We start from the raw sequence: 26,188 nt of genomic DNA on the forward strand, positions 1-26,188 counted from the left end.
GTGTGTGTGTGTGTGTGTGTGTGTGTGTGTGTGTGTGTGTAAACATCTGTTGGCAGTCAGAAGTCTCTTTGTGGAAGTGATGCCAGTGAGAGACTTGATATATCACTCTGTGTTAGAGAAAGAAAGAAGCAGGGTGGGGGTTGGTGTGACAGCTTTATCAGTCCAGTGTACCAAACCTCCATTAGCACAGTCTGCCTAAGGAGCAGAGCACAGATGTGTGTGTGTGTCTGTGTGTCTGTGTGCGTGTGTGTCATTAAACAATTTAGGGTGTTTTAAAATCAGTATTGGTGGGATGTTTGTATTCTGGTTCTCATATTTAGTGATTTTGTATTCCTGCTTGGATTATTTTAATCTTGTTTCATCTTTTCTTATAATGTTTTACATACTCTGGTAACAGTGAGTCAGGGGAGGGTGCACAAGTGGAGTTTATCTCTCTAGGCTGGAATATAAATGGGACCACCTGATAATGAGAAAGAAACTTCCACTCCTACCAAGTGAATTCATTCCTGGTGGGAGACAATTCTGTCTTTTATTTCAAACTAACCAATCAGTGGTAAGTGAAATATTCGTTCCACCCACTTCACTTTGTGCCTAAATGACATACCAGGAGAAACTAACTAAATATTTTTCAGCTGATTTAGTTTATAGAAGACACATAGCTTTTCAAATGTAACACCTCTTTTCTTTCCTGTTCTTGTTTATTTATGTTTTTATTTATCGACTCCTGGGGTCAGACACAGTATAATGCTGCCTTCTGGGACTGTAGCTTGCAACTGCGGATGTTGTTTTGCTCTGGAGATCTGCAAGCTTAAGGGCTGCTCTAATGAAACCCTGCAGCAGGTAGAGAACTGCTTTTAGTCCCTCCACACTGAGCTCACAGAGGCTGCAGAGCAGAAAAAGGACTGCCAGCTGCAGTGGGAACCAGAGACCCAGTGGAGAGGCAGATGATTATAGTATTTGCTTGTCATGAAGTACTTGCACTTGCACTTTGGAAGAACAAAGTACTTAACCCCACTACCCCCATCAAACCCCACCCAAAACACTATGACAAATAGAATCCATGTCTGTGGTAAACACTGGTACAGATCTCTCCCCAGTCATTTAAGACTGGTCTTGTTAACTGGAAATAAGTGCCCAGTGTGGAGATGCCAAGACATTTGCCAACTGTCAAGACAGCTTTTGGGACTTTGGTAATGAGTAAATCTGTTGTTAAGTACTTAGCTATGTAAAGAGGGAGAGACTGCATGAGTACAAATAATAAAATGATGTCTATGTTTAATTTTTGTGAACGCATGCAGCATTATTTTAAGATGGGACTGCATTAGATAGTTAACGAGCAGTTAACCTGATGTATCTAATGAAGTGGCCAGCGAATGCATGTTTTTTTATTTGTAAAAGTTATGGAAATTTGCTGACTGTTAAATGACTGTTTTTTTGCCAAATGTTTCAGGAAAAGATGAGTATCATGAGGCCCAGTCACAAGGAAACACTAGGACATACAACGATACAGCATATGACTAACAGAAAGCTACACCGACAATAATTCCACAGCACAGAGAACCAGCACCTGAAAATTCAGTGTTCAAAAAGCTGAAACTTCAATTCTCTTCTCCAGAGGAGCCAAACATGAGAGTCTTATCACAAAAAAAATGTCACGAAGAGAAAAAACAAAACTGCCGCTTTCTTTTTCCTCTTTCCCCCCCCCCCCTGTGGCCTGCGCTCATGCACAGCTGCATGTTCCAGATAGGTAATGATGGGGTGCAGTGGAGCACAGCTCACTCGAAGCATGGGTTAGGACTGCTAGAAAGAGACATGGTTTTCATGACAGGTGAGGTTAGAGAGAAATAGAGAGAACTAAGCAGAGATACAGATAAAGATTACTATAAAGAAACAGACACGGTCAGAAAACCACCCACCTTGCAGAAAGAATGAAATTGTTCAATTTCTAATCCTGCTGGAAATGTTAGGATAGATGAGGTGAATGAAAACCCCCCTCTGGGTGATGGAAATCTTGTGAGCATGTTAACGTGTTAATGGTAGAAAATTCAGGAGACAAGAAATGTCATAAGCAGTTGAAGCTTGATATCAAGGAGACAAGACAAAAGCAGGACTAGTTAATAATTTGAAATTCATCCCAATTCTGCGACAAGGGTTATTTTCATTGCGGTCAGAACTTGACCTTGCTTGCCTATGTCGCCTGCTGTCGGGCGGAGGATCAACTTGACTTGACAGACGCCCCAGTGGCTATCAATGTTCAGGGACAAAAATGTGTGGAGTATCTGGGAATTAAAAATGCCCAAGACCTTTCCTATAGGGGGCAGGGTTTAATAAGAATATTTTCTTCTTCCTGCTCCTTTTCACACATGGTTGCAGTGCTTTACTGATAGAAAGTGTGGTTGGTTTGTCTGAAAGAACTAACTGTGGAAACTGTTGTACCAAGTGTGAAATAAATAAATTAATTAAATGAACTGAGTTCAGTTCTGGTAATGTGGGAAGAAAGCCAGGAGAATCCATTATTCTGACTGGTGTGAATGGATCTGTGGAAGTTCAAATGAAGACTAAGAAGTCAAAAGGACAGACAGGAGATGAACCAACTCTTGATGCAAAAATTGAAACTATGTAAAATGATCCTCAGTGTTTCCTTATTCAGGCAAAGGGGCAACAAGTATTAAATGCAAAAACATAAAATACCTTACAAGCTGTAAGGCAGTAGTAACAGAAAACTCTGTTACTACTGCCTGAATGATGCCTGACATTATTAAGAGTTTGTTTAAATGATATTTGATATTAAAGTCATGATTCTGATGCAGTCCTTATATCGTCTCCTACAACTCTATAGGGATTGTGAAAACCAAGCTTTTCTGTTTGATAAGTCATCTTCACCATTTTTGCCTAAATGTTGCTGTCCTTCGATTGGCTGATTAGATATTTGTGTTAACAAGAAGTTGAACAGGTGTTCCTGATAAAGTAGATAAAGTGTAGCAATATGTAATCAATTCAATTTAATGAAGTCAGGGTTTAAGATAGGAGGTTTCTTCATGTCAAAAGGGAGTTTTTCAATCCTACTGTCACCAAGTGCTTGCTCATAGGGGGTCGTCTGACTGTTGGAGTTTTCTCTGTATTATTGTTGGGTCTTCACCTTTCAATATAAAGCACCTTGAGGCAGATGTTGTTGTGATTAGGTGCTATAGAAATAAAATTGAACTGAATTGAACTGAATATTGCTTTTGACTAAACAAGACTGAATATTATTCTATACTGAACTGTCTAGACTCCAACTTGTGGCATCCAGCCATGCTCTTATTTCTGGCTTTGTGGGCTGTGGTTTTGTAATATTCACCTCTGAAACTTGTGCTACAGCCAGTGGTGGCAAAAACAGAGGTGGATGATTTTATTCTGGCACTTTTAGTGATGACAATAAATATTTGACATTTGCAGCCAAGTTTCACTGGAAAAAAACAAAAAAAAACAAAGACAGCTGCCAGGGAGGTCTGTGACTTCCAAGACTAACCAAGACAATGTCTCTGTAACAAAAAGTTTTTAGTTCTTAGAAGACCACAAATAATCCTGCTTCCACAGCCTTTATGTTGGGATCATGGTGAAAGATTCAGTGGCAGCATTTTTAAAATCAACAGTCTTAAGGCCCCTACAGGCATGTAAGAAATTGAGTCCCACTTCTAGCTGTTTCTGCCCTATGACTGATACATCGATCATCGATCATTACCACTGACAGCTGAAGCGAATAACATAAGGAGCTAAATCAGGGTCAAAACGTTTGTTCATTTGAAAAAGTTTTGATATTTAAAAAGAAAAAGTATTTAAAAACAACGACAATTCAACAATTTGAATAAATTTAATGTTAATATTTCTGATTATCCTATAATGGACTTTATTGATGAGTGAATGTTTGAAACATATTGATATAAGGTGGGGAAAAATTTACCCAGCACAGGGAATGCTGTTGTCTGATTGGCTGGTAGGTTGCTAAGCCACAACAGCTATGAACTCTGTGCAGAAATGTAAGAATCGCCCATTCATGTCTGTATATTATTTTAAAAATACATATAATATACATATAATATATATAAATATGTTTTAAATATTCACAGCACCTAGAGAGATAGCTCTACCTTTATAGATAGGTAGATGGACAGATAGATTTAATGGCAGCCATAACCCACATACACTGTAAATGTAATCATCTCAAAAGTTCTTAGATTTGCAAATATAAATACTTCTACTGTAGCTTCCACCTCATCCAGGGGGGCCAATAGTTGGAGACGAGGAGGCGGCTGTGGTGTTGGTTTGCACTGTTACCCAGCTGGGTATCCTGCCTCTCCCCATATGAATCTGTTGACATTCACAAATAATTTCCCCCCATTTCTGCTCCGGTAATTTGCACTGACATTCAGGGAATATCGAAGCGTAAAAGGCAACGCATGCTTAAACACACCTCGTCCTCAATGCTCCCCTTAACATTTTTCTGATGTCTTTTCTGCACTTTTAATCATGCACCTCTCTCTGTCGCGTTCTTGTTCTTCTTTGCATTATTAATTCAGCTTTATTCAATTTGCCTGTCTCCCATGGTCCCAAATGAAATGGCACGCATCCATGTAATTCCCTTAAATATGCAGGTTTTTAAAAGAAATCCTACAACAGACCACAAGAGCTGACTCTCGATGGTAGCTGTCAGAATGTCAGGGAAAAGGAAACGTGCCATCTAAATTTTTTCGAGCTGGAGTGTTGGAGTGAGGGAAAACTGAAGTGAATGACAATAATTCTACCTCCTGCTTGTCTACCATCAGTGAGCCACTGAGTAAGTAATTTAACCTCCATCTGCTGCAGTGCAGCTGCTCTGTGGGCATCAGTTGAAAAATGTGGTGTTTATGGTCAGCAGTCTGTAAATGGCAGCGCCTTGAGAGTGTTTGTGCACAGTTAAACATTTCTGAATCAATAAAAATAAAAAACACAGTATTGTCTGTATTTGAAGCACTCAGCCTAATCATTCCATTCATACCTTTGTTCACTAATAAGAAGGTCAACTCTGGGTTTTGCGGTTGGTGGTTATGCTTGGTATGAGAAGATTTGTTGTATGGATTTGTTATGTCTTTCCTCATGTGATGTAATGCATCTTTTACCTTTTATCTTTGATTATCTTGTCCTATCCTGATGTTTCTTCTGTGTTTGGTTGCATATGTGCTCGATCAGAGCGGCTGGTTTTGTAGCTGAGTGGTGGTTTTTATTTTCTTTTAGTCGGTGTTTTTAAAATGGGCTTAGACAGCTGAGAAGAAAAAAGAAATATGAGCAATCTAGTGTTTTTCTAATCATGGCAGAACCCTTTTAAGGTCTTTAAATCCTGTATGTTTACTGTTGTTTAAAAGATAATTATGGTTATATGAAGAATTGGTAGAAAATCATCAATATTTGCCATTTAGGTTTTCCAGACTTGGAAAATCCAGCTGTTAAATAACACAAGAGTCCACAGGCACCCGGGCGTGCTCGTCTTAGTTCAGCTTTACTTGTACGCTGACATTTCCTAAATAGCTCTAAACACAAGGTAGGCTGATTTAAAAGTAATTAGTTTTGCAGGTATTTGGTAATAACCCAAAGTATGAGACAAATTAAAATCCTGACCCGATGATTGCGCCAGAGTTAAAGTGAAGGAACTCCAAAGTCATACACGTCTTTACCAAATGTCATAGTAATCCATCCAAGACATGATGGGGTTTTGCACACAAAAATACAAATGTCAGCTTCACAGTGGCTCAAAGAGAAAAGCCAAGGGATGACCAATGCCACTGCAATATGCTGCCTGAAAATAATACATGATAATAATAAATCTTTGTCTAGAAAACGTTGAAATATTTCACTGGATAACTATCCTTTACCTGCTGAATGTGTCTTGTGGTATGTTTGGAAAACTAAAGTCATGCTTTGTATGGTAATATGATAGCTCACATCTCCCTCTCGTAGTGAGGTAAGTGGTGTTTACTCTAACAGCAAGAAATGGTTTTGTTTTTCTCCGTCTCTGAGACACACGAGAGCCTTTCAACAGCAACCTCTCCAGGCACGGACACTACTACACATAATGTTCAATATATAAATATATCAATGTCATTATTATAAAGAGGACACTCATTTTGAATTATGTGCCATATGTGCCATTCAGTTTTTATGCATTTGAGGCCAATGGCAAGAGAGCGGCATACAATCTGAAGCAATCATGAAAGAGCCGAGGACCTTTGATGTTCAGATGAAACAAATGTCTTGTTTGGCGGCAGAGCTCTGCTCTTCTCTGTTCCTTTCTCTCTATCACACATCCACATGTGCACAATGAATTATTTTCATTAACATTTTAGGAAATGCTGGAGTCACGTGTCAGAAACACATAACCCTGTAAATAAGCACAATATCATCGTAACACAGTACAGACATTATACCGTGACAGGTCAGGTTTGATAAAAATGTCCACATAATTTGACATAGCACAGAAGGCCAAACGTAGTCTCAGCAACAGTTTCCATTAAGCGATCTGCTAATTTAGCCATTTGTTTAAAGAAGGGCTCTCAAACTATGAGCTCAAGAGTGTATTTTTCAGTCACGCTAAAGACTAATGAACTTGTTGGCTGGTAATCACGACTGCCTCACACTACACCTGCTGAGTGAATGACAAGGGCTGGCTGATGTTTCTAAGGAAACTGATTCCCCTCGGTTGTTGTTTAGAGCCCACAGACAGGCTACTTAGCTGGACTTAAGTACCAGAGCTACTTCATTTAATAACACTGAGTGCAATAGTTTGGGTCCTTATAAATCTTTTAAAAGGTTGCTTTTAAGGTTTGTTTGAAGCACTTTTATTAAATCTGTGTCGCTTTCAGTTGAGATGAAATCAGAATGGAAACAAAAGACTCGTCTGATTTACATATTATGACACTACCGGCTTATAAACCTGTATTCCAAATGATGCTGACATCCATTCTTACCCAGTATAGTTGCTTCAGGTAAGCAAGAACAGGTTTATCTAAAGTCTAGCACAAAACTGAGAGCCATATGTCTGTAGCATCAATCAGTGACACGTGACGGATGACAAAAAAGATGACAACATGGCTCGCAACTTGTGACAAAGACACAGTTAGTGACCAATTTAATTCTGCAGTTTAAGGGAAAACTCCAAATCCCTAGGCTGTGTGAGGGATTTTGCAGTCATGGTTTGGGTTTTACTTTTCTCCTTAGTGAATATGTTCACTGCAAATCTTCTTTATCCCACAATTAAATGTGTCCTATATTTATGCATTTTCATCTGTTCCTACCATTTTGCATGAGCAGTCACTGAGCATGAAACTGATTTCAGTCATATGCATGACCTTCACAATCAAGTTTCAGTTTAACACCTCTGGGAGATTTTAGACAGACTCTATGGATGGCACCCACCAGCAGCAGGCTATTATCAAAGCACCAGATGAAATTATTTTTTTTTTTGGAAGGACGGACTTTGGTCGCACCATGAGAGTTCAATCTTAGAGAATCAATGCCAGGCATCACACAAGCTGCTTACTAAAGCACTTCATGTTGGTTTGGCCTTTAATTTCTCACCCATCTGCACTACATTGCAGTGGAAACAGCTAGCATGACTCTGACTGTCAAATTAAAAGCACAGTGTGCAAAATATCACTGCCGGAGGTCACTGGATTCTAGTCAGTTCCCTTTTCTTACACCTCCCGATTCAAGTGAATGATCCTAGCTATGATGGGCGCTGTAGGACAAACAGCTCTGCCCACCATATATACTGAGTGTAGGCTGTCAGTCCTTCATTTACCTCAGCTGGGTGTCCATATCTGTTTGCTCTGGAGAAGACTGTAGAACTTTGTTAAAGGAGTCTGAATCAAATTGATGATTAAGTGAAGCTCACTTTTCCATCGTTGTTAGCTGTTATTTTTTCAGCTGTTAGCTGTTGTTAGCCAGCATTAGTGAAGCTTTCTTTGAAACAGCTCTAATATTGTAGGACACTTAGCAGAGAAAGTCTGAGTTTTAGAACACTCAAGGCTAACATTAGCTCACATAACGTTAGCGTATAACCAGCCATTGTTGTTATTTAGCTGGCTCGTTGTCAGCTAAGGACACAGTATGGTCACTTGTCTAATTTGCTGGCAATAGGTAACTGCAACAATATCGGGAATAAACAAGCATGTTTATCCATGTTTCCATGAGTTAAAACCCTGAAACAGTTCATGCTTGAAGTGAGCATGAGATGGAAATGAGTTCGGAGAGAGATGGTGAAAATATATTTGTACAAATGTTATATGTAAATGTATAGTTTGAAACAGCAATCTGCAAACTTTAAATCAAAAGTAATTTATATGGCATACTAGGTACGTGGCCGGTTTTTAGCCACACTGTTGGCCGTGTGTGTTGCCAGTCTTTTGTCATTTCAACACAACTTTTTAGTTAGTCATGTTTTTAGCTGAAGTCTAGTGATTCAAATAGGATGTATTGAGTATTATGTAACAGGTGAAGCACAGTATTTGGACAGTGACACAATTCACATTCAAAGGGAATGTGCAAATCACACAGTGCACTAAACAGCACCTGACAAGAGGCTTTGAGGCCACACAAGCTGTTGAATTAATTACTAGCAGTGCTAATTACTCGGTGTCTTACAATAAAATTCATCCTGCTCAAGACCGTGACACCTGAATACAAAGTCTCTTACAAACAAGTAGCAGCAAAATCAATTAAAGTGGAGGCCTCTGCTGACACCAATACCCCTGAGAACAGAGTGGAGCTGTGAAGGGATTTTGACATCTTTAGCATCTGTTAAATACAGGTCTGCATTTATAATGGGTTGATGGATAGATAGTCTCATGGGTAGATTTTACAGAAAGAAGAACATGTGTAATGAAAGCATCCTCCTAAACAAATTGAGTGAATATTATCTACCTCCCTCTGCCTTTCTCACTTTTTTCTAAGACAGCGACTCGTGTTGTGTAGAATCAGACAAGCAATTATAGGTTGTTTTGAGTGTTTTCATCAGCGTCTGTGTTTCTGTCCCTCTGTCACTGGTCATTAATTTCTCCTTCCCTCTGTGTGTGTGCGTGTCGCTGTCTCTCTCGCTCTCCCTCTCTCTGCCATCAGGAGCTTTTTTCTATTCTCTTTTTTTAATATAATGAAAATCATAATGGCTGCTGCCTAATTAAATAAGCACTAATTTCAGGAAGATTAAAGCCATTACAATTAGCCAGAGAAAAGAGAGCACAAGACAGGGGACAAGAATAAAATACACTTATTAATTTGTGTGCCATTTATGCTCAGGATCTATGAAATAAATAAATAAAACATGCCTGTTTTTTCATGTGTGTTTTCAAGTCTGTGCACACATTTGCATATGAAGGACAGTATATGTTTAGAGGCTGAAAGAAAGGACTAAAATTAAGTTATGCATTTTAATGTGATCTTATTTGTGCTTTATGGTACTGCAGAATTTATAAAGAAGCAGATTTATGTACATATGTGACACAAACACATAGAAGTAGATATGTATAGAGATTTACTTCTCCGACTTACACCATATTAGATACTTTGCATTTGCAGGTGAAAAGCGAAACAGCGTACAGGCTGAAACATGAAAAACAAAAGCAATATTCTAAAACATTCCCTGATTTTTTTTTTCCAAGCACGTCTTAGTCAAATGTTTGGACATTTTTCAAGCAATAAAATATGAATCACTCTTCATTACTCAACAGAAACATGAAACCAAATTTCAGTCGCGAGTATATCTGCCAGGGAAATGCAACACTTTGTGTGTGAATGTGTATATGTACATGCTCATTTAAACTCTGTGTTTTTACTGTTCCTCCACATTACAAACTCAACCCCATGGAAGCTATTAAAAAAAAGCAGCAACTCAGCCTGTTATCTATAACTTGCAGTGAAAAGTTGCTAATCACTTTAAATCCTTTGTATAAGCTAACCTTTGTGTCCTGCACATAATCATACAGATGTTTAATATCTCACAGGAATGGCATTTAAGGGTATTGTTTACTGCATATTGACTAAGTAAGAGCACTGAATTAAAGTGATCCCAAAATCTGAATCAGAGTCAGCCAGAAACCAGTGATCAGTCATTACAAGCCAGAACAAACTCCTCATGTACTATCCCAGAGTTACACTGGTATGCAGGCTTTCACCATGTTAAAAACAGGCTTGCCCTACATACGCCATGAATGGTGAAAGGTTGATGTAATTATTTTTGTTTTGGTTTCCAGCGGAGCTTTTATTTTGCAGCCTTTAAAGAAAGATTAAAGGCTGTCGTAAAAATGAAATTTGGCAAGCACTTCCTTTATCTCGCAGCTGCAGAATGTCTCAAAGTAAAAATGAATGGTTTGGCAAATACTCCATTTCCTTTTCTAAACATGCCATACATATTCCCACTACAGATAGACATGGCTCGATATTAAATTTCTAATAACATTAGTAATCTCTATGCTCTCAATATAGACTTTCAGGGCAAATTATATTTGCTAAAGCCCCCCCATGAGCCGGCAACTTCAGTGGAAAATGTGAACCAAGGATAGAGAGAACGCATAAACACACAGTCGGAAATGGTTTGGTAACAGTTTTGTAACTTTCATCATCACAGGTGTGCCGACACAACCGAGCCCTCTTTCGTATTATGTATTAAAGACACAAGACATTCAGTGTAAAGTTCACTGCGCAAATTATAATGGATTGCATTTATATAGCGCTTTTCTAGGCACCCAAAGCACTTTACAATTCCACTATTCATTCACTCTCACATTCACACACTGGTGGAGGCAAGCTACAGTTGTAGCCACAGCTGTGTGTGACAAGTCTGTCTATCAACAGCACGTCCCCTATGTTGCTGGTAGAAATATTGGCATTGACGGGCATTTTATTTAATAATGGATGTCATGAAGAGAACAGAGACAGAGACTTGGATTGTAAAATATAGATATTACTCTTAAATAAGACCTGTATGGAAATCTTTGCACTAAAGTGATTTTAGAACCAGCCTGGTGATTTGCATGTCCACATGTGTTCCTGCATTTGAATAACAGTTTGTCACATTACCAGAAAAAGAGGCGAAATCCCAGAAAAAGAAACACTTGTTGCAGACCTTTTTTTTTTTTAAATGACAGCACATTTCTAACAATCTTTGTTCTTTTAAACATGTCAGCACAAACCATCTGTTCCTGAATCTGTTTTTACTGGTCAGCATTTGTTTGATACAAAGATCTACACAAGCAGGGATTTTAGACGAGCCTGCACTGGGTTCTCTTTAAATTTTTACTTCATTGAAATCATCATAAATATCTCAAGGCATGTCTTTACTGTTCTACATGCTTTCATGGGTGACCTACAAAGCGCTGGGCAGGTAGTTTTAATGTTACAGCAGATAACTGCAAACGCAAAGTCTGGTAGAAAACACAAGTAGAAATAAAAGTAATTCGATGATTATGATGGACACAATCTAACAACTTAATGAATAATAAATAATAAATCGGTTCAAAACCCCTAAAACACTAATTTAAAAATCAGCTTACAAAGATTTATTTTTTTGTTTGTTTGTTTTTTAAGTGAAAGTGAAAGTCATGTCAGGTTCGCCAGAGCAGCAACATGGTAATAATTTTTTATATTTACCAGTTAAATATCGGTATTCAGATGTTCTGTCTTAATGCTCTCCAGGGTAACACATTCAGACGTAAGAACCAGCACATTGTACTGAAAGCAGCATTTGAACAACTTTGCCTGAATGCACAATAGCCCGGCAGACTGGTGATGATGATGGTTGATAGATATAGAAAGACAGATAACAGGATACCCCATTAACTACATTTTCCTCGGCTAGTGTGAGAGCACAAGCTGAGGAGATGAGCAGTAATTTAGGTAATTTTGCTCTACTCGATTCCCTTTTCTTTAATGACAATAATTATCAGTGGATAACATCTGTAGGATGTGGGTGTTGGCCCCCACCCACCTCTTCCACCCCACCAGACACCACCGGCACACTCACACACACTCTCCTTTCTTGTCTGGTTTGTGTCTTTACCGACGTCTCCTTTTAAACCGCCCCTGTGTCTTTGCCTTTTTTCCCATCATCCGCCCCCTCTTGTGATTTCTCTTTTTACCTCACGTTCTTTCTGGCCCTAAGTCAGTGTCTTTTCTACTAAATTAGCACCTCCTCTAGTCTATTTATACACATCTCTCAGTCCTTTATAACTTTGTACTTTAATAATCTCCTCGCAGCTGATGTAAAGCTTCTGAGAAACACGCAAGCTAATGCTTCACTAGCATTTTTTAAAGGAGACAAAACTTACATCAATGAATTCATCTTATTTTCAGTCAGTACCAGACAGACTATTTATTATTGCAACATGCTACAGTGCCATGTGCTGGCAGTCAACTGACATCCAAGTTCGTCTAATGGACACATTTTGTAAGAACCCATTTATGTGATTTTCTGCAATCACTTTCTTAGAAAAGCATCAGAAATGCCAAGCTGGATCTAGTCTGTATGTTGTTATTTAAATGTTATGTTCATACCTGTGAAGATGCCTAAACCAGATATGCAGGTATGAAGCTCCCGAAAGAGCGTTATTGACCCAAACTCGGAACTGAGATAAGTAATTGCATTTGTGTCAAAGTCATTTTTTTCTGCCCTTTCTCCCCTCTTAGCACTGTCTAGTGTTCCTCAATCACATTTGGAGTCAGGGGGCATTTTGCCTTTGCGAAAATTGGCTTGAACTCCTACTCACCCCAGTGGTTTCTCCAGTCGACTGGCTGGCGATCCAACAATCTCGCCAAGAGTACAGAACATCTGACCCAAAAAGTCCTGCAGGGAAGAAAGGAAGGAAGAAAAATAGAAGATGAAAGGGAAAAAAAGAAGGGCGGGATTGTAGACGTGAAACAGAAAGTCTACAGATCAAGTCAGATTAACCTCAGGATGTTCCACCAGATCTCGTACCACTGGATCGTTCATGCAAATTCAAGAATTTGATAAATTCACTGAAGCTTGTTCACTCATGCTCATTCGCAAGGTCAAAGTTAACATTTGGCCGTCCATACACAGTTTACATCAGCAAACTATTTCATTTTTAGTGGGAACATCTTCTGCTAAAAAGGAAAAACAAAACCTTGGAGAAGTGATGAAAGTGATCATCACGAGAAGTACTGTATTTGCTACACTTAAAATACAACTGATACGATGCGTTTCATAAAAGGTGATATTACTGTGATGTGCTAAATGATATGACGTTGTGTTATCATGTCCATTGCTGGTGTGAAGCTGGTTTATAGAACTGAACCCAAGTAATCCAGTACGTATGCATAATTGCATACTGGGTTAATGCAATGGTCAAAATGTTTTCCACTAAAATCAGGTCTATTTCACACATAGGCAACTTAACAGCACCGTGAATTTTTTCCATCCATCCCACCTGTCAACAGACATGAGATAACACCAACCTCTGTGCAATCCTTACGTTTGGAAAAAAAGATAATAATAATAATAAAATGATAAAAGTACAACTTCAACCTAAATGTTAAAACAGTCGTTTTTAATAAGAAATGGCAGCTGGAGCTCAAAATCAAAATCTTAGCAATAGCCGCTGCAACAAATTCAGTTTTATTCAGCTCACTAAATCAACAGTATAACGTGGTTACACAGCAAAAGACAAAACGTTTTTAAAAAAGCACATCTCAACAGATCCAATAAAACTAGCACCAGTACATGGAGAATCCATTGTGTGGTTGTTTCAAAGCCGTGAACTAACCATATTAATTGCTTCTTTGCGATAATTGATTCTACATTTCTCACTTTGTAAGAGCTCATCTGACCAGACCTCTGTCCAACATAGGAAAAACATCAACAGTTCTACAGTTCAGTTTTTGCTGTGATACTGTTTCCACTTCTAACCACAGAGATAAATGGCCTGTAAATGGCCTGTATTTGTATAGCGCTTTTCTAGTCCCTAAGGACCCCAAAGCGCTTTACACAACCAGTCATCCACCCATTCACACACTGGTGATGGCAAGCTACATTGTAGCCACAGCCACCCTGGGGCGCACTGACAGAGGCCAGGCTGCCGGACACTGGCGCCACCGGGCCCTCTGACCACCACCAGTAGGCAACGGGTGAAGTGTCTTGCCCAAGGACACAACGACGAGACTGTCCGAGCCGGGCTCGAACTGGCAACCTTCCAATTACAAGGCGAACTCCCAACTCTTGAGTCACGATCGCCCCAGATAACGTCAGGGTTTCAACCATATTTTCTGGGTAACCACATAACCAAAATCTTAATACAAATTGTAAAACAAAGGGGAAGACTCGATGGATAATAATAATAATCTGAGCTGAAGGAGAACACTATTAAAAGAGCCTACCTGTACTTTGAGTCCCTCAACTTCAAAACAAAGTAGAGACATATTTCAAAGTATTTGAATTTAACCAGTCATCAGAAATTATTGTAACCCACTCAGAATATGCTCCAACCAACCTGATGGAAACCACTCATTTAATGAACCGTGAGGTATTACACATGATGGGATAAGAAGGAGGCATTCAGTGACCCGTGTGTAATGGCCAGAAACATGATTGAACACAGTTATGACTCTAGCTCATCATGTCTGTGGACGAAGTCTCTCAGTGTCAGCCGGCACTGATCTACTTCATCAGACTCCCAAGTTTTTCTGCAAAGAATCTCATTGTGTATTTTTCAGCATAGTCTTTCCTGAACTTATCAGAGGCAGGATGTGGGGCAAAAGTCCTTAATATTGACCTCGACAGACTGGGATCGTTAAATAATTTATTGGGCTATAGAGTGATTGATTTCAATGAGTCTCTAGGTTTTTTTTAAGCCAATTAATTCCACTCAATGCAGCCCATAAGAGCCTGGAAACCTGATCATCTCGATGGCGTTGAATAAAACATTCTAAAGGCACAAAAACTACATACTTCCACTGAAATTACTGTGGCCAGTAACAAGAGCTGTGCAAATGGCTTGACTTGGCTCTCAGTTGTTTTTATTGTGATCAGTGGCGCCTTCTTTTCTCCTGAGAGACGGCTCATTCATGTGAAAAAGCAGCCATGCAGTGTTAGAAGTGAGAGAGATGTTGGGACCTACGTTGAGTTCTGCGGGCTTCCAGAAAAGTTGGGCGGCAGCAGCAACAACAACAACAACAACAATAACAACAGAGCACATCATATACCAGCACGCAACACCATATCAAATAGCTAGCACTCCTGGCACTGTTCAAAGTGGGGAAGTGGGACCCAAAAGACGACAACATGCTGTGCCACAAAAGTAAAATCCAAACCCCAACAGAGGAACAGTTAAAGCAAGTGATGGAAAAACGCAAACCTCACTTATCCAAATACACCAAATAATCACCCGCGCTGATTATTTTGACATTTTCAATGCTTTTCTGTCACCATAGTTTCCGGTCATGAGTAAAAAAAATGTGTTTTTTCCCCCCAGAAATGATTAAGAACAAAAATAATGTAATGCATCGCTTTAAATGGAAACTAATGGTTAAAAGCATTACGTAATCCTTTTTTCTACATGAACGTATATTATGGTGTTACATACTATCCATTACTACAGTGCCAGTAAAACCAATAAAAAAAGACGATGAAAGAACCAGTTGCTGATCAAGTAGACATTTAAACTGTACATTTACATACGAAATATAAGTACAGTATATGACTGCATATCTAAAAACAATAGCACTGTGAATAAAAGAGAACAAATAAAAACTCTGTATTTGGATACTTATGTGATCAGGCAATAGATGGGGTTTGCTTTATTCCACCCTGAAAACATGCAGCAGGCAACAAACTAATTAAAACAAGCAGCATTAGACCACTGATAAAAGGAATTTTTACTATCTTCCATTTTGTCAAACACCATATTTAAATGTTTACATGGAGGAATTTTCTCCACAGCAATTCAAGCCAATAATTCAGATTTTACCCAAGACTGATCTCCATTTATCTGTGGTTCAAGGTTTAAAATAGCTGTGAGTACTCACGTGTTTGGACAGGTCGGGGCTTTTGGAGTCAACATCATACCTGAAAGGAAGCAAAATGAAAACAAAAGCCTTACTTTATACATTTGACCGATGTGACATTGCAGGAAGGTTTTCGAACGAAAATCTTTGTATCTTTTTGTTTATCAAGTTGAAGAAACGGAAGGAAGCAGGAGATAGTCATTATAATTGGTGCAGTGCATGAATTACAAAGAAATAAAGCACAGGGAAAGAGCTAAAAGAAAACGATATAAGGTGACACTTAAATGTGCTGCACTGAAAACTGCAGCGTTTAGTGAGGTGAGCAGAGGTGGGTAGTAACGAGTTACATTTACTCCGTTACATTTACTTGAGTACGTTTTTGAAAAAAATGTACTTTTAAGTACCTTTTTTGCACAATACTTTTTACTTTTACTTGAGTACATTTGTGAAGAAGAAACGGTACTTTTACTCCGCTACATTTGCAAAATTCAACTCGTTACTTTTTAAAAAATAATTAGTTTAACACATTAGATAACATGCCGCCAGTGGAGTTTCCGGTAACTTTTTTACCAATGAGATGTGGCCATGCAGTCACATGACCAGTTTGAAACTGTGGCGGGCAGTGCAGCCCAAACGTTTCAAAGTAGCGGACACACAAAAGAAGAAACATGAAAACATAGCGGAGCCGTCTACGCTAGAGCTGAAGAGGATGAACACCCTTGGCCTCATATACAAAGAACGTTTTGCTTAAAAGCAGTACAAAAGAACAGCTATGTCTTCAGTGTCGGTGTCTTCAGTGAGAGCCAAAACAAACTAACTTTTCAGCGTGAAAAAACTCAGCTCGTGTAACCTGAGGAAACGGTAAGTTTTCTCTAAATATCTTTTTAGCTGTGGTTAGCTGGATGTCAGCCTTATGTTACAGCAGCTGTGTGGAGCTCGAGCTGCGAGTCATATTTTCGGCGCTACGTTGTAGTGAGACAAATTTGTGGGTGTTTCGTGCAGCTTCAGCTGTCTTTTTAACTGCTCGCTGGTTAGCTAGCGTGAGCTATAAGCTAAAAGCTAGCCTCGTTAATGACGCTGGAGTTCAACGCACATGCAAACAGCTCGTCTCTACTGCTATAACTGTTAAAACAGAAGGCAATACTGCGGCTGGCAGAATTTATTATGTGAAACAACAGCTTGTTTAGTTTAAACACTCTGCATTAAGCTGGGCAAACACTGTGCGATTTTTTTTCCAGTCGCGTTATTCAGCTCCTGCTCAAACTGTACAATTGAATCGCAGGGGTTAGAAGTTCATAGGTCACGATGCAGGGTCTCACACTATACGGCCTGATGCTCTGATGCGACCTGAGTGCTCAAACTGTGCGTCCATAACATGAAGCTTATCATACAAAATCTGTCTCTCGCTCTCCCTCTCTCTGTCTTTCACTCACTCACACACCACCACCATCAACTTTGCTAAATTACTAATGGAAAACATTGACCAGACAGCTGTAATTGAGCAGCAATGTCCATCCAACTCTTTTCATGGTTGTTGTAGTCGTCACAATTTTGTGAGGCCACACTGAAAAGCCTCGGATACGGTAGCGTCGTACGGAAGCGTAGAGCTGCCACCCAGCCAAAAGAAAAATAGAAAAGTATATTGTTAGAACAATATACTATCATGTTAGTACAATATACCTTTCACGTTTGAACAATATAATATCACGTTCGTACAATATAAATATTATATAGGCCACATCGCAGCTCCCGTCACGGCTTCCATCAATGTCTTTCTCGTCTTTTCCCAGAGTAACAGCCAAACAGGAGGATCTATTGGCTAGCACTGCTTAGCCTTGCACACATTCTTATTTTAAACTTAATCTGGAATTCATTGCAAACTGTTTGTGCGGGATATGAATGACAGGATTTTGTTTTTCTACAAGAGTTAGTAAAAAACATCTCCAGTGTGATCAAATCTTCTTGCCAAACATCTGCAGCTTGGCAGTGTATACAGCACTATAATGACCAGACCCAATTCTTTTGAAAACCATACACCTTTCACAGGTCTCAACTTCATCAGACATCACCTCGACACAGAGCTGGATGAGGCCAGCGCAAACAGCAGCCTAACCGACTAAGATGATGGATCCATGGGGTCAGGAAAGCCAGAAGCAGGGCTGGAGAGGTACCTTTCATGTCCATTCACTGGAGGTGTGGCTCTATTGCATGGCGTTCCTAACATCAAGAAGCTGTCGATCAAAATCAATACAGCTCTTCCTGCATCTGGAGCTTGTGAAGGACTTCTCAGTCATGCAGGACTCCTGTTCACTGCTAAACAGTGACAGCTTCACAGCAAGAACCTTGAGAGCAAACTGCTGCTGAAGCTTAATCATCACCTCACTAAGTGAAGAAATGGCACATTTTTGCTAAATATGCAGAAATAGATGCACACCCATACAACTTATGGTAAACTGAGCTGCCTTGTATGTACATATGATGAAGATACCTCGTTCTAATGTTTTCTCTGAGGCTGCTGTGCCATTTGGAGCAAAAATGAATATAAAGTTTACAGCATATCTTGTCACTGGAAATTGTTTGCACTGTTTATATATTTATATTATTTACTGTAGGTATTGGTGAAAAAAGCTTTATGTTGTGAAAAACTGAAATCTGGAAAAAAAAATTATTGATCTTTTTACATATATTCCTTTTGAAAATACTAAAATTTGTATATTTATTTATTTTTGTTTGTCTGATAGCATTTATTTATAAAATAAATCGGACATTTCAAACAGTTATTCGCTACTTGAGTAGTCTTTTCACCAAGTACTTTTTTACTCTTACTTGAGTAACATTTTTGAAGACTACTTTTCACTTTTACTTGAGTAATAATATTTTAAAGTAATGCTACTCTTACTTGAGTACAATTTTTGGATACTCGACCCACCTCTGGAGGTGACTGAGCATCAAGAGAGAAGAAAAACAAAGTTATGTGTGAAATCAGAATGAGGAGAGATGAAAAGAACCGAGATCTTAGTGTCATTTCAGATGTTGTTATTTGTTGTGCTGAGTAATTGGAAAGGGGTTTGACTACAGACAATAGGACCTGAGTGGTGGACCTGATCTGATTTGCATGTGAATATAAAGCAATAAAAGGGATAAGGGACATATGTGATGTCCCAGGATTAAACGTGTGATGAAACAATGGATCCCGTTTGCCTGGAGATCAAATCAAATACAATTACTGAGTAATATGTTGAATAAACAGCACGCAAGACTTTCTCTTGGTGAGCTGCACTGTCTGACAGCATAGGGTGGGACAGATTTAGAGCGTCACGCTGCTCAAAGAGATTTGACAGATTTGTTGTTTCAAATTTAAATCAATTTAAACCATAAAAGAGTTAAACAAACTGCATTAAAACCTGAGGAGGCACTCCTGGTGTCCAAATTACAAAAAGCATCTTTTTGGAATCTGACCCATCCAAAAACTTTAAGGTTAAAAGCAGATGTGATAATATTACCAAAGAAATCCATTATATTATCGTGTTCTTACATAGTTGTTTTGTTTTGTTTTTTTAATACATGTTTTGGGGGCTTATTAAGCAGATCAGATTCAGAAACACTTGTAAGATTAGATTTGTGTTCATATTTAGGCTGGATCTCTCTTGTGGAAAAAATAACATTAACAGTTGCTTCTTCCAAACAACTGCTCTCAATTAACATGTGCTTATACCAAAATATGATCACTTTATCTTTATTAACAGTCTGCAGATGTTTAAGATTGCTGTCAAATCTCTAATTGAAAGATCCTTGATTAAGGGCGTTTTGGCCAATTACTGCCAAATATCCATTACACCTTTATTTATGATTATTTTTACTCATTTTATTCATTATTTGTATTAGATTAGCATGCAATAATGGTTCCATTTTTAGGAGTTTCATTCAGCATTCAGAGAGCATGATAACTCAGAGACAAGCATGGGTAAAAAGCATCAACCATCTTCTCATATCCTCACACAATGGACTCCTCTCTATAGCTATCACGCTGGATCTCGGTGTTGCATTTGACACCACTGATCATATCGCGCTTTGACTCAAAAGACGAGCACTGTGCTGGTCATATTTATCAGATGTTGAAAGTCTTCCAAAAGTCATATAAGAGGTTCAATATCGTGTGCTGGTTGACAATGCATATATTTCTATTGGCAATTGGTGATCTCAATCTCTGTTTTGGGCCCTAAAAACATGGCATTAACTTGGCCTCTAGCACTGCTGATTCCACTGAGTCATTTTTGACTAGAATATCTCCTTTAACTCATGCATTTAAAGTCATCTGTAGCGATACAGATGAGCCGTCCAGCATTATTAACATTACAAACATGCCTTCTTAGAATGATGCTGAAAACAATCCCATTCATTAGTTACTTCTGGGGCCAGCAGTTGTAATTCTTTATTATCAGGATATAGCTCCCGGAAAGCTTCTACAATATGTTGCTCTGAAGATATTAAGTAGCAAGAGAGATCCCATTTCTATATTGCTATAGGCTCAGGCTGCTGCTGGACCTCCCATCAAGCACGGAGCACGTCTCTTATCTCATTTCTTCCTCTATGCATTCATGTAGCCTTGTTCGTGTCATAAATTGTGTTTCTTTCCTCTTCATTAAGTTGTGCATTTTCCTCTCTGGCCTTTCTCTCTCTGAAAGTCTTGCAAACATCTCCAGGTCCGCATGATCCTGATCTGAAGGTGCTTTTCTTTTCTTTCTTTGCTTCCCCCTCACCCCAGTAGGTCTAGACAGACATCATCTATAGCAGGTTCCTTCCTGGGGTTTTTTCTCACCACAGTCAGGGTGCTTCTCAAAGAGAATTGCTGCTTTTGTCTTGTTTTTTTGAATTGTAAGGCTTACCTTATGATGTATATGAAAAATGCTGAGATTTACATTTGTTATGCACTGGTGTAAATAAATGCAGTTATCTAAATAAAACTAAAGACATGCCATTTCATTGCAATGTTTAGATCCCCTCCATATTTTGGCATGGTCAGTCTTGTTGTGCATAGTTAGGGTTGTTGTATTTTCTGGTCAGTTATGGCAGATGGTCAGTTTCTTAACTTAACTGAACGGTGTAGGCAGATGGTGCAGAAAAGGAAGTGAAATAATGAAAACTAAACATCACTCACAAGTCAAAGCGAAGGTTCTGCTTCTCCTCAAAAAAGTAGTCCAAGATGTACTTTCTAACAAAGTCGGGGTTTAGAGTGTTGTCTATCACCTCTGTTCTGCCAAACTGTAGGAGGAGAAAGACAGATGGAGGTCAGCAGAAGAGAATGATGAAAGAACAAGCAAGACATTGAAACACAGTTTTAAAAACAAATACAGTTAGTGTGTGCTTGCCCTTTTCATCTCTTTCCTGGGCTTATTACATAAGTGTATGCACACAGTCACAGAGGCCTGATTAATGGAGGTGCTTTCACATGGTTCTGCTGTGCAAATGAAATCAAGGGTGGGTTTCCCGGATGCTTGATCTTCACCCCTCTCCTGTATTAATTACAGCAGGTTAGCGCATACATCAACCTCGCGGAAGGAAAAGGAAAATGTAAGACTCCCTGTGTGGACAGGGAAAAGTTATGGGTAGACTTGGAGGGGAAAAGGGGAAAGGGATAAAAAACTGCTGGAGGGAAGGAAATGGGGACACTGTTTGAGTCAGAGCTTTGGATTGAAAACAGTCAGAAGGGTAAAAATGAGAAAAGAGTGAGGAGGAGGAAAGCAGTCATTAGGGCTTCCTACATTTTCTCACTCCTAAATTACAAATGCAGGGAAATATGCCAGAGAACAATTGACAAAGGCCCAGAAACTCCAAGTATATGCACAATCACTGGCCACTGTATTAGGTACACTTTACAAGTAATGGTTTGGACCCACTATAGCAGTCAGAACGGTCTTAATGCTTCACTTCAGCAAAGTGCTGGAAACATTCCCCACATATTTTGGTCCATATTAACATGATAGCATCACACAGTTGCTGCAGATTTGTCAGCTGCACATCCCTGATGTGAATCTCTCATTCCACCACACCCCAAAGGTGCTCTGCTGAACTGAGATCTGGTGAATGTGAGTACAGTGAAGTCATTGGCATGTTCAAGAAACCAGTTTAAGATGATTTGAGTTATTCTGATGGAAGCAGCCACTGGACGATGGACAGACTGTAGTCATAAAGGGATGGATGTGCCATTAAATGGTGCCTTATTTGGTACTAATGGGTCCAAAGTGAACCAGGAAAATATCCCCTACACCATTACACCAGCAGCAGCCTGAACTGTTGAAGCAAGGGAGGATGGGTCCATGCTTTGAAGTTGTTTATACCAAATTCTAACCCCAGTCTTATATTGCCCCATTTAGGTAGCCTCAGTATGCTGTTCTGTCCTGTGTAACAGACATGGTACCAACCACGGTCTTCTGCTGCTGTACCCCATCTGTTTAAAGGTTCGACGTGTTGTGCATTCAAAGACATCCTCCTGGTTGTGGTTATTTTAGTTGCGACTGCCTTCCTGTTTGGCCATTCTCCCCTGACCACTGAGATCAACACTGGATATTCACCCCGAGGACAGCCTCTCAGTGGATATTTAAAAATCTTTTTGGTCACCATTCTCTGTAAACCCTACAAATGGCCATGCGGGAAAATCCCAGTAGATCAACAGTTTGATAAATACTCAAATCAGCCCACCTGACACCAACAAACATGCCACATTCAAAGTTACTTCAGTCACATTTCTTCTCAGTTCTGATGCTCAAGTTGAACCTCGGAAAATCATCCTGTCTATATCTACATGCCTAAATGCATGGAGTTGCTCCCATGTGATTGCCTGATTAAAGAGTGTGCATCAGTTAAAACCTCCACAGATTTATATTTAATAAAATAAAAATAAATAGTGAAGCCTTAAAGCACACATTGCCTCATTCGTGACTTTATACTAAGTCTGAGCCCTCTGGTGTTTGAACAAACATAAAAACAGTGGAGTCAGATGAGAGCAGTTAACACAAGAATGAAATTACCTCAAAATGGATTCAAGAAAACACACACACTGGAGATTGCACCACATTTCCTGTGTATACTGAGTCTACTCTGTACATGGCTGCATGTTTTTGATGTCACATTTAATGGTTTTCTGCCAGCACAGCTATAAACTGTTTGCGGTTTGAACATCTCAGCTTAGTCATAGTTATTTGCTGGTAATATCACCAGAACTTCACAAGATAAATCACATCTTACTTCTACATTTCTAAATTTGAACCATGTGAGCATGCTCTGGGCCTGTAGGGGACAGCTGCTCTTGTTATAGTTTAGAAAAAGACATTATTGCTACATCTATTAAAGCCACGCCTCCTGTGATAGGTTTAATATTCATTTCATTCTTATATCACAACAAGGAACAGCATTAATTGATTTGTAATGAGCGGCATTAATCATATTTTTTCTTAATTGATTTCCTTAATCAAATCCATCTTCATTCCTTCATGCCTAATATTACAATGATGCACAGATGTCAGAGGCAAGAATTCTTTCTTTTGTTAGAAAGATGAAAATTCAACCTGTGCTCAATAATGACATCGGGTCAGATGCGAATCGTATATAGACAAACTGTTTCCACAGACTACAACAGGTCTGCCTGTGAAATAGACACCATGAGGCAGAGGGCAAACGTGCTGTGTTGGTGTCATCAGCATCATAGCAGTCGAGAGGTGTTTGACCTTTAATGTGTAGGTAATGTTATGAAAACCAAACCATGAAATTTAAGTGAAGAGAAGAATGTGTGGTTCCAGACATGGTTCAAAAACTTCTTTCCATCTAGAGTTTGTATAACACCACACTGACCTTCTAATGCAGATTTTTTTGCATTAGTTGAAAATGTCAGTAAAGCATTACCAAGTGCATCAAAATGTGACAAGGAGCAAGCGTCAGTATGTGATGAGTTCAGTAAGAATATGTTGTAATATGTGCAAACTGTAGTATTTTTAGTGCAATAATGTTTATTTGTATGGGAATAAGCATGCAACTTCAACGAGTTCCACACAACATTCATAGCTTAAAGCAAATCTGCAACGGCCTTTTCAGAGTCACTCTTGTTTTCCACAGTCTCATAACTCACCAGCAAGTCTGTCGAACTCTTCATAGAGGTAAACAGAACCTGTTTGCAAAGATTAATCTTCCCATAACATGGAATGCAGCTTTTGTGAGCGAGTGTGAGTAAACGATGACTTTGCACCGATAGAAAACTTCACTCTTCTGTGATATTGCACCACTGTCTCTTTCTAAAAATAGGAGAGCAGGACTACTGATATTGAATCTGTGTTCTGCCCTGAGTTTTTTTCCGAAGCACCCGGAGCTGTTGATGAGGTTGTGAGCACATGTTAGTAAAGAGGCGGGAGATTGCAAAAATGAGCACCATACGTGATTTCCCAGCTGAGTGGAAGAGACAATAGCGTGCTGCAGAGTTCATTAGATACTGCTGGGCTGCTGGAGCTGGCTAATGAGAATCTGGCAGGAAGTCCCTGACCTGCACCCTCGACATTTATACACATAGACGCAAGGCAGCTGGCACGCATATACTTATGGCATCTGAACTCTTCGGTCCGCTGATGTAGAGACCAATAGTGTCTCATGTTGAAAATGTGACCATGTCCCTAAGTCTCATTGCAAGTGCTCATGGTGTTAAATTAAGAAATGAGCAAAGGAGAACAGTAATAAAACATGTATAATCCATTATTATCTTTTTGGCTTTTCTATCCCAAATATGGCCAAGAGTTAATTATGCTGACCATCATACTTTGCATAAACAACCTTTTTTTCTTTTAACACACACAAATTGTCAGTGCAGACTTTTGCCATCTGAATGTGCTGTAGTTCTTTTTCTGTTCTTTGTGGCTCAGCAGACAGCAACACAGAGCTCATATAATGAGCATGTTGGAGTCAGTAGTGTGAATTAGTGTGAGATAGCTTTCTGTCTGTTTTGGCCTTCAGTGAAAAGCATTGGGGTGAGTTTAAAAAAGAAATCCCCAAGACAAAGAAAAGACACAGAAACACGAAGAATACTGAGCAGCTCCCCAGGACTGATAGAGAGTTTAGGGAGGAAGAGTAAAACAAGCAGCTGAAAACCATTTCTTCCACGATAAGTGCTGCATGGCTTCATGGGAAAACAACTCCCAAGGTTTGTTAGAGCTTCGAGCCACAGCTGTGATTGTGCGAAGTCTGGGTATATGTGTGCACATCAAACAAATTCTAAAACTCATACACGCAGAAACAGGCATGTGCACCAACACACAAACGCACACTCATTCACATAGCAGGTAGTAGCAGATAATGTCAGACGGTGGGAAAAAATAATAGAAATCATCAACCGTGTCAATCTCCATTAGCTGTTCTCTGTCTGGCTCACAGCATACAGTAATCACTCGGCAACTTTGCACCTCCATTGCTATGTTTTACTTGTTTATATATCCAACAGTCCTTCATTGTATGTATGTACTACATATAAGGTGCAACCATTCAGTTCAGCGACTCCACCTGTGAAAATGGATAAAAAATACAATTTAAATTTGGTCTATTTTCCCCTCATGTTTTCTCCCTTGCAGTGCAGCTCTCTGAGCAACGTTTGGTCCACAGGAAAATCAGAATGAGCCTTTCAGGGAGTGATCTGAACGCAGTAAGTGGGCCAAAAGTAAACAAGAAGACAACCTGGAAGTTGAACTCGACCAGATTTAAGTAGGTTTTTTGTTTAGTTTTTTTTTATTGGAGAGAGTTCCTTATCGTTAGGACTACGCCTTATATTCATCTAATGAACCTAAAAATAAGTTGATGTAATTAAGTGTTAACATTACAGGCAGCCGGATCAGGTCAGGGACGAGACCCTGCCCCAAGTGGAGGAGTTTAAGTATCTTGGGGTCTTGTTCACGAGTGATGGCAGAAGGGAGCGGGAGATCGACAGACGGATTGGTGCAGCGGCTGCAGTGATGCGGATGTTGTACCGGTCTGTTGTGGTGAAGAGAGTAGAGCCGGTGCTCCTCCACATCGAAAGGAGCCAGCTGAGGTGGTTCGGGCATCTGACAAGGATGCCCCCTGGACGCCTCCTGGGCGAGGTTTCCCGGGCATGTCTCACCGGGAGGAGGCCCCGGGGCAGACCCAAGACACGCTG

General features: G+C 39.5%; 1 protein-coding gene and 1 long non-coding RNA gene across 6 annotated transcripts in view; one reads left to right on the top strand and one right to left on the bottom strand.

The window, feature by feature from the left end:
* Nucleotides 1–26,188, bottom strand: part of cpne5b (copine Vb) — a 124,484-nt gene that overhangs the window by 65,260 nt on the left and 33,036 nt on the right. For 3 of the 5 annotated variants that reach the window (XM_005918515.3, XM_042219364.1, XM_042219366.1), the window contains 4 exons: nucleotides 21,182–21,285; nucleotides 16,045–16,084; nucleotides 15,138–15,152; nucleotides 12,771–12,847 (listed from right to left, as the gene is read on the bottom strand). In XM_005918515.3, the coding sequence (XP_005918577.1) occupies nucleotides 12,771–12,847; nucleotides 15,138–15,152; nucleotides 16,045–16,084; nucleotides 21,182–21,285 (236 nt within the window). The remainder of the gene's footprint in view (nucleotides 1–12,770; nucleotides 12,848–15,137; nucleotides 15,153–16,044; nucleotides 16,085–21,181; nucleotides 21,286–26,188) is intronic. The other 2 variants (XM_005918516.3, XM_042219365.1) reach the window with 1 other exon arrangement.
* On the top strand, nucleotides 16,446–26,011 carry LOC121814276. Its single transcript, XR_006054243.1, has 3 exons — nucleotides 16,446–16,884; nucleotides 25,629–25,758; nucleotides 25,877–26,011. It is a non-coding gene; the product is annotated as an uncharacterized LOC121814276 (long non-coding RNA).

The sequence above is a fragment of the Haplochromis burtoni genome, unplaced genomic scaffold (assembly GCF_018398535.1).
Source record: "Haplochromis burtoni strain Fernald_Lab_line unplaced genomic scaffold, NCSU_Asbu1 Contig_32, whole genome shotgun sequence".
NCBI classification, from domain to species: Eukaryota; Metazoa; Chordata; class Actinopteri; order Cichliformes; family Cichlidae; genus Haplochromis; species Haplochromis burtoni.